The following is an 8,789-nucleotide window of genomic DNA, read 5'->3' as shown; positions in this document are numbered from 1 at the left end:
GGTCTGGATAGTTCGAATTGACAACTGGAAATTTGACCACCTTCACGCGAGCACCAAGCCGAGATCGTGGACACAGGGTCAGACGTCCTTGTTTGAAAATGGCTGTTCCTGGCGCAGACGAGCTCTATTATCAAGGGCTAAAGTCGGCTGTGGTCTTTGACTTCTGCATCTTTGGTTGATGCTCGGATGTGGCTGTGACCTGCGACGCCCTCCCGGGTTGGCTGGTGTCAGGCCCCGACCCGTAACATTTGGGTTGCAGTGACGCGTTTAGTATTTGGTTTCTGAAATGCACACTCAATGCAAATCTATGCCAGGACATGAATCGCTTTCCATCGCCCATCCTCCGTGTCTCCTTCGAAGGCCCGGACGTCACCGAAGAGACCCTCTATGACCTCCTCCGCGTACGTCCATCCATCTCACATCCCCCCTTCCACCTAACACCACACTTCCATCCAGCCCTACGGTCGCATACAAGACCTTTCCCAGCCCTCTCCTCCAACCGTCGCAGGCGGTCTCCGTTACTCCACAGTGACCTTCAGTCGCCTGCGATCCGCCGCGATCGCACACAACGCCATCCACGGCCTCGCGGTGCAGCCGTCGTCCTCGGCTTCGGCGGCGAAGACGATCCTAAGGACGACGTACCAGGCACCGGTGCAGGCGCATGTCGTTCGAGATTATGTGACGAGCCACCCGAGGATATTTCTGCCGGTACTGTTTTTCTTACTGGGGACGTTGACGTATACGGTGCGTGGTTCGATGTTGAGTGTGATGATTGATTGATTGATTGATTGGGAAATAGATATTCGACCCAATCCGCGTACTCATGGTTGAGGGCACGCTCGAGGGTTGGTTCGATATCAAACGTACGTTGGAGCTCAGCGCCCTTGCTATCCAGGACTCATTGTCCTACCCCAGAATTCCAGGCGTACCAGTGGCTTCGCAACACTGCTTTGCCGAAGTTCTCTCTTTCAGTTACGGCTGCTTCGGAAGGCGAGGCCACACGAGCTCACGCGCAAGAGGCATGGAAGGAGCGCAAGGACGCGGAGAGCGCGCTGGAGAGCTACCTCAAAGACATGCCAAGTACGCGAGCAGCCCCGTCTTTGGCGAACTTCTGTCTCACTGTCTGCATATAGACACTGTAGCGTTCGTCTACGGTCCTCAAGGGAGCGGGAAAACGAGTATGATCTCGGGCCTGCTCAAGCAGTCGGGAAGGTCAGTACATGTGTTATGCCACTCATACTTTTTCTCCACGGGATTGACCCCGACGACGGACAGGAGGGCACTGGTAATTGATGTCTCCGAGCTGTCGAAAGCGACGTCCGATGCTGCGCTGCTCTCGTCGCTCGCCCGGCAGACAGGCTACTGGCCCGTCTTCTCCGTGTTCAACTCGCTCAACAACCTCATCGACCTCGCCAGCGTCGGGTTGATCGGCCAGAAGGGTGCGCAGCTTGTATTCTGTATCTGAATGCTCATCACGTACGAGCTGACGGCTCCGCTCAATCAGCCGGCTTCAGTACCACCCTCACCGACCAGCTGAAACAGATCCTCGAGGTCGTGGGCACTGGGCTCGGGCGCGTCAACACCACTCACCGGAAAGAGCACGACCGCGCTGTCCAGAATGCGCATCTGGCTGAGCTACGTCGGGAAGAGGAGGCCCGCGTGCGTGAGCGGATCCGCGAGGGGGCGTGGCACGACGGGCGTGTGGACTGCATTGCAGGGAACGGCGTGATGAGTGAACTTGGCGTGGGTGACGAGGTGTTTGACCGGAATGACGAGGGGCTGCACGTCGTAAGTGCGCTGCAGAGGGGGGATGGAGAGAAGGCGGAGAAGGTGGAGGAGAAAAGGGGGGAGGGGAGGGAGAGGAAGGAAGCGCAGAGGAAGGAACGGAGCGCGGGGGATGTGGAGGCGATCGAGGCGATGCCTATCGTGATTGTGAAGGGCTTTGAGAGCAAGGGTGGAGGGGCTAGCAAAGAGGAGATGCTGGACGTGCTGTCGCGCTGGGCAGCCAGCTTGGCTCAAAATCAGGTAAGTATGAAGTCCTGTCGTCATGTTGCGTCCTTCTCAACTCTCGTATTCTTTAGGTTGCACACGTGATTATCGTGAGCGAGAACCGGGAGAATGCGAAGAGGCTGACCAAGGGTACGTTGAACGGTCCAGACAAGCGTTTCGACTCAGCTCATTGGATTCTACGGCTAGCTCTTCCATCCCAACCACTGAACGTTATTACCCTGTCTGATGCTGACAACTCGAGTGCACTGTCCTTCGTCAAGCAGAAGCTGCAAGACAGTGGTGTGGACGCGAGGTTCAGCAAAGAGCAGGTTTCGTACATCCAGCGGTTAGGCGGGCGGGCCAGTGACCTCGAAAGTGTAAGCGTCCATGTCTCGTCGATCTCACATGATACTGAGATGGAGTGCAGCTTATCCACAAAGTCCATAACGGCCAAAGCGTACAGGACGCCATCGAAGACATCGTCACCCGCGGTGTCAGTGAAATCCGCAAGAACGCATACGGCGAGGACCTCGAGGATGCAAAGAACCTGCCGTGGTCACGCGAGCAGGCGTGGGCGATGATGAAGAAGCTGTCGCAGAAGCCGGAGGTGAGACAAGACTCGTGGACGCATACTGAATCTACCACCAGTTCGCTAACGGGGCGTACATAGATATCGTACCACGACGTGTTGATGGACTTCCCTTTCAAGAACGACGAAACTGCTCTCAGGCATATGGAGCATGCCGAGCTCATCGCCATTGGCACCGAGAATGGTCAGTCCTACCTACTAGTGCGTTAGTCTCCCTCTCACAGGAATTCTTTAGGTCGGCCGTCCACCATTAAGCCTGGAAAGCCAGTGTATAGATATGTCTTCGAGCGGCTTGTCCAGGGTGAGTCATATACTATTCTGCCCAACGCCTTTGGTACTGAAAAAGCGTCTGTCTAGACCCCGTCTTCCGTGCCACGCAAGACATCGCCTTCAATGAGCGGATCATCGCTGCCTCGGAGGGTACCGTAAAGTCGTGCGAGCAAGAGCTGCTCACGCTGAAAGATGTCGATGCTGGCACAGCGGACTGGATGGGCTCGCGGACAGCTGTGAGAGATCGGATGAATTACCTGCTGAAGAAGATGAGGTTAGCAGGAGACAAGATCGAGATGCTGGAGAAGCAAAACGCCAACCTCAGAAAGGCGTTATCCAAATGAGCCTTCGTCCTGCCTGTACCCGTGTTGTGTTGTTGTAGCGTCATGTCACTTCGTACCCTGACACCCCACCACTCTATTCCCTTAAGACAACATGGATGGTATTGCTATCGTTCAACATACGCCAACGCCAATATACTAACAGTGTGAAATATAATACGCAATGCATAGGCCGTCAGCCCTGCGGATGTGCCCTACCTATCTACCTATGGTTCTGAACAAGTTGGATGTGCGAGCCTTCAGCCCTATTGAGATGTGAGTGATGTGTACGTTCTACCTACCTATGAATGCGGATAATGCGATGCGATGATGTGTACGTATGGCCTTCAGCCTGTGACAATCGGATCCGACAGAGCAACTGACGAGCGAGAAACGATCCAGGGCACGGAAAAGCGAGAAAAACATGATGCGACGATGACTTTATGAGAGGAGGTAGCACGGAGAGGAAGCCGATGACAATTGTGAGACAAGACGGAAAGAAACGAGGGTCCAAGACAAGAATCAAGATGTTTAGCGTTTTCCAGCCCTACGAGTGGGCAGTTTCTTCACAGGTCTTGCTCCTCCCGCTGTCGGGGCAGGGGCTGACGCGGCCCCAATGTTAAAGATCGCGCCACCAGGTGGCGGAGCTGCCGAGGCACCAAACGGCGCGGCACTTGAAGGCGCTGATGCTTGCCCAGGCTGACCGAACTGGAATGGTGGATTGGTAGTCCCCGATGCAGACGGTAGACCAGGGTTCGCCGTCGCTGGAGATGCCGGTTGGCTACCGAATGAGAAGGGATTTGATGGTGCCGTTGCTGAAGTGGGGGTTACACCGAACGAGAACGGTGTTGAGCCAAATGTGGAAGGGCTGGGAGTGGTCGACGTCGCCGCCGCTTGCCCAAACCCACCAGTACTCCCGGAGGATGTCGATGGACCAAAGCCGAACGGTGCAGCTGCACTGGGTGTCGCAGAACTTTGTCCAAACCCAGCCGAGCCCCCGAATGGGGCGGGAGACGACGAAGGAGCCGGAGCGTCAGCAGGCTTCTGCCCAAAACCGAACCCGGATCCACTCTGCTGACCAAAGCCAAAGCCAGACGAAGTCTTCGTCTCCTGCTTGTTCTCCGTCTTGGCGCCTCCGAAGATACTTGATGCACTCGACGAGCCGCCGAACCCGAAGGGAGTGGATGACGAGGCTTGCGTGTTCTGACCAAAGGGCGACGCTGCACTCGTTCCCGGCGCTCCGAACGAGAACCCAGTTGTGAGCTTTAGAGGCTCCTTGGCATCACCATGTCCATTCATGTACATCCCAGCACCCCGCGTCGGGCTTTCGTCCATGCTCACTTCTTGGTCATGGCGAGGCGGCGTCGCCGGCCGCGCCGGTGCGGCAGCGGCGCCAAACGCGAATGGCTTGCTCGAGACGTCCGTGCCATGACTGCCACCAGTCGGTCCGCCAAACATCATCGGTGCCTGCGGAGCCGAGGTCGTCTCGCTTGCCGACCCAAAGGAGAATGCTGGCTTGTCTGTGGATGTCGTAGGAGGCGTCGCCGGCGACGCACCAAATGAGAACGGCGACTTCGCAGGGACAACGGGCTCCGCCGGTGCGGTGCTTGTTTGGGCTCCACCACCGAATGGGAAGCTGCTAGACGGACCACCAAAGAGGGGTTTGGGGGCCTGCACAGCTGGGGTGCTTGCAGCAGGCGCGGCGGGCTGACCGAACGTGAAGGGCGCCTTCGCAGGCTCGGTGTTGCCAGTTGCAGTACCAAACCCGCCGAACGGCGTCGACGACGCGCCAAAGAGCGAGGGTTTCGAAGGTTCGGCGGCCGGAGTCGAAGTCGGTTCGGGCGTCTTCGCCTGCTGGTCCTTTGGCGGTCCGAAGGTGAATCCGGACGCCGGTGCAGGACTCGCCCGCTTCTCGATATTCGCCGGAGGACCCAACAACGAAGGTGCGGGTGCCTCTGCAGCCTTCGACGGGGCACCGAAGCTGAACGCACTGGATGTCGTCGCAGTCTCTACTGGCTTCGCTGGGGGACCGAAACTGAACGGCTGCGGGGTCGTAGTAGCATTCGCAGCAGCCTTAGGGGTGGGCTCCGCTGGCTTAGGCGGTGCAGAGCCGAACAGAGACGACCCTGCAGGGGGCTGCTCTGCAGGCTTCGCCGGCGCGCCGAAGCTGAAAGGCGTTCCAGAGGAAGACGGCTCCTTGGCGGGTGCGCCCCCAAAGATCGACGTAGGAACGGCTGCTCCAGATGCGGCACTTGTCTCCGAGGGAGTCTTCGACGCTGATGAAGCCGGCGATGAGAATAAGCCAGCCGCTGACCCCGCAGGGCGTGCGGTCGAGTCCGAAGCCGCACCGCCGAAGCTAAACGCGGACTGCTTTGCGGCCTCCCTCTGTTCAGCACCCTTCACTTCGCTTGTAGCCGTGGATGCCGTCGTGGTAGAACCACCCACGGTACTCGCAGGCGCAGAAGACATCGTAGCTGCAGGACCACCGAACAGCGACGTGCCCGTCGGCAGCGTGATGGGGGCTGTTGGTTTGGACAAGATGGCAGAGGTGGCAAAGAAGTTGGGTATCGCGGACGGCGCCTTCTCCGCCGTTGCGTCCTTCCCTGTTGTCTCCGCGGACGTCGAAGGCGCCGCTGGTGTCGGGGGCGTCAGCGCGATACTGGGCATCATCTGCAGCACGGGCGTCGCTGGAGCGGCAGCAGTCGTGGGTGGGGCGGAGCCAGCAGCAACAGTCGGTACCTTCGCTGCATATTCCTGGTTCGTAGCAGCGGGGCCGCTTTGTGGGAGAGCAGCGTGCTGGGTGACCTCTTTGGGAACCGCTGGAACCGAGGGCGCACCCTCGGTGCTTGCCTTGGGGGGTTCTGAGCTGGGCTTATTGAAGGAAAATGGCAGCGAGGCGATCGGTGGTTCTTTGGACGTGCTCGAGTCTGCTTTGATCGGTGCGGTCTACCAAGAATTCCAGTTGTCAGGATGTTTGCAGGGACAAACGGTACTTACCTCTTGGGCGAAGCTGAACCCAGCCGGGGCTTGGAAGAGAGATGGTGGCTTGGGAGCCTCCGCCTGAGCATCCTCAGACGTGAGCATCGCATCGTCAGCATCCTCGTCCTCATCCACGGCAGAGAATCGGTTCTTGCCACGCTGCACAGATGGCGCATGAGATCGTGAAATCTTGTTGCGGCCGACGCGCAGTGAAGAGGGTCTGCCCGCCGCAGGTGCAGGCGGGAACTCGGGTACAATAAGGCGGGGAAGAGGGGGCACATCGCGCGGCCCCGGTGCCTTCTGCTGAGCAACCTCGCTCGGACCATCGTCCTGGTCATCGTCCATGGCGGACTCCCTATCCTTCTCGCGATCCTCCTCTTCCTCCTGCTTCCTCCGCATCAGCAGCTTCTTCATGCCGCCCTTCCCAGCGTACGGCTTGGCGCCCGGCTCTTCCTTGTCGGCTGAGCCGAGACGGGTCTTCTTGTCGTGTTCGCCGGCCATGAGCACGGGTATGGGCATCTTCTTGGTCTTGAACATGTCGGGGGTGCTGGGTGCGCCACGCAGGCGCGTCGGCAGGAGCGGTGTCTTGTACACGTCAAGGTCCTGCAACACCTTCTCTGCGGAGTTCTCAGGACGCTTGCGGCCTGCTGAGTGAATGAGACATCAATAGAACAGGGTTGCGCAGGCAGCAACTGACCACCGTCAAGGGAGCCCGAGCGGGCCATGAGCACCGCGCTGCTCTGCCCTAGCGACGGGCGACTCTGGGGAACATCGCCGAAGGGCGACATGCGCCGTGTCCTCGGCTGCGATTCCGCCAGCGATCCAAGTGTTAACTTCGGTTCTATCGCGGGCATCTGTCTCTGTGGCTGCGTCTGCAGCGGGGCCTTGACGAATTGGGGGGTCGACACGAGAGTCTCGAGCGGTGGCGGTTCGGACGTGTCGCGGTGGAGGCGCGGGACGGCGGGACCGAACCCTTGGCCGCACGGCTGGGGTGTCATGGACGTGCGCGGGCGCACTTGGAACGGTGTACGGGACGGCGTCATTGTCGCCTCGCGTGCGGAGGCCACGCCCATCGAGACGTCCCGCGACAAAGCCCGGGGGCGGTATCCCGTCGGCGGATCCATGGACATCGTGCGCGCGATGCTGAGCGGCTGCACGTACGACGGGCCGGCGAGTGGGGAGAGGGAGTGGCGGTCGAGGCGGACCGCGGATGAGCGCGGGGGCGCTGTGGCCAGCGACGAGGACCGCGCATGGCCCATCGAGAGACGAGGCAGAGCATCATGCTGGGGTATCAGACCCTCCGGAACATCGAGGTAGCCTGCGACGGGCTGTTCGCTCAGCAGCCGGCGCCGCTGCTGAGGGGGCTCTGGCTCTGGCTCTGGACTGTGCACACGCTGCCGCTTCGCCCGTCCTTCCCCTTCCTCGTGCTCCCGGTCGTCGCGCTCGGCGGCCTCGGGGTTTCTCCGCCGCTTTCCGGGTGTGTCTTCAAAGTCCTCTTGTAGGTCCTCTTGGGACGTGAACCACGACAGTGGGGTTGTGATAAAACTTTTGAGGGAGCCGAGAATGGAGGAGGAGCGGGCGACGGGGCTCCTCCTGCCCCTGCGGCGCAGATCGCGACGGTTCGGAGTCCTCGAGGGCGTTCCAGGCAGCATGGAGGGGGAGAAGGGGAGAAGGGGAGGGTGTGGCCTGCTCGAAGCTGCAGCGGCGCGATGAAGAGGCGCGAGCGTGACAATAGTACAGCGCGTCGCTTTAGCCCACAATAATGCCCTTGTGAAGGTCGCTACTATACTTAGTTAGTAGCACTACACTCGAGGCCGCTTTTGATTGTTTCTTTTGTATGGGCTGTCACGCGGCCTTGTCACGCTCTAGGCGTCTTCGACCTTTGCTCACACCACAACTTGCCTCGGGGCTGCCACCCGCCATTGGCAAGACCTCAACGTCAGCGTCATGCCATCGCTCAGCGTACTCCATGGACGGTCCCAAGGACAACAAAGTTATAGCTGCAGGTTGTGTTCAAACATCGACACGCGTCCATTGACGAATTCAAGCGGAGATGCGCAGCGCCTCCCGTTCATGATTGCAGCCATATGGCCACACTCAACTGCTGGTTGCAAGAGTACTGACTGATCTACGCAGCCGCAGGATTCAGGTTGTCGACCGTCAATGACATATGTCACGAACCAAAGTCAGTGCCGCTCAGTGAGCACTGCCTGAGCGTTAAACTTACAGGACAGCATCGTATATACGCAAGCAAGTATTGGCAATGTGACATGCGTTCTCAACGTGTATCACTTACATCCTAGCCGACCGGTCTAGAACTGAGTGGGTGAGTTCTTGCCAATGCTCGCAGCGTGGTGCATTTTCTGACGCGGAGGGACTGGTTCACCCAAGGTTCACCGCTGGGATCTGTTTTCTCCGGGGCGAAATTACAGTACACGGCGATGCCAAGAACGACTCTGACGGTTTGTTTCCTTTCCGTCGCATGATACTCTGCTTCGGAGGAGGTAGTGCTCTTGCTTCGAGAAGCCCATCCACTCACCGCGACCGCGCGTACTTCTCGTGCAGGAAACGACAGACCTAGTGTAATCCGATGACATACGCATATGTACAAACTGGTGGGCTCCAGGTACGGTAGCGTGAAA

The 8,789-nt window shown here is 59.0% G+C and overlaps 2 protein-coding genes across 2 annotated transcripts; one reads left to right on the top strand and one right to left on the bottom strand.

Moving 5' to 3' along the window:
* Positions 1-311: 311 nt before the first annotated feature.
* Positions 312-3,446, top strand: B0H18DRAFT_1143844 (RNA12 protein-domain-containing protein). Its single transcript, XM_048035670.1, has 13 exons — positions 312-401; positions 457-744; positions 800-863; positions 916-1,080; positions 1,134-1,212; positions 1,276-1,439; positions 1,505-2,025; positions 2,082-2,139; positions 2,197-2,366; positions 2,417-2,596; positions 2,660-2,762; positions 2,814-2,879; positions 2,936-3,446. The coding sequence occupies exons 1-13, from the start codon at positions 318-320 to the stop codon at positions 3,190-3,192; spliced, it is 2,199 nt and encodes a 732-aa protein (XP_047896457.1). The 5' UTR covers positions 312-317; the 3' UTR covers positions 3,193-3,446.
* A 253-nt stretch (positions 3,447-3,699) lies between these two features.
* On the bottom strand, positions 3,700-7,799 carry B0H18DRAFT_953002 (uncharacterized protein; the record flags this gene model as incomplete). Its single annotated transcript, XM_048042157.1, has 3 exons — positions 3,700-6,114; positions 6,166-6,791; positions 6,845-7,799. 3 exons carry the CDS (start codon positions 7,797-7,799, stop codon positions 3,700-3,702), a joined length of 3,996 nt encoding a protein of 1,331 aa, XP_047896456.1.
* Between the last annotated feature and the right edge of the window lie 990 nt (positions 7,800-8,789).

This window comes from Fomitopsis serialis, assembly GCF_022376445.1.
Source record: "Fomitopsis serialis strain Sig1Antser10 chromosome Unknown B0H18scaffold_15, whole genome shotgun sequence".
NCBI lineage: Eukaryota > Fungi > Basidiomycota > Agaricomycetes > Polyporales > Fomitopsidaceae > Fomitopsis > Fomitopsis serialis.
This window is presented reverse-complemented; position numbering and strand designations above follow the sequence as displayed.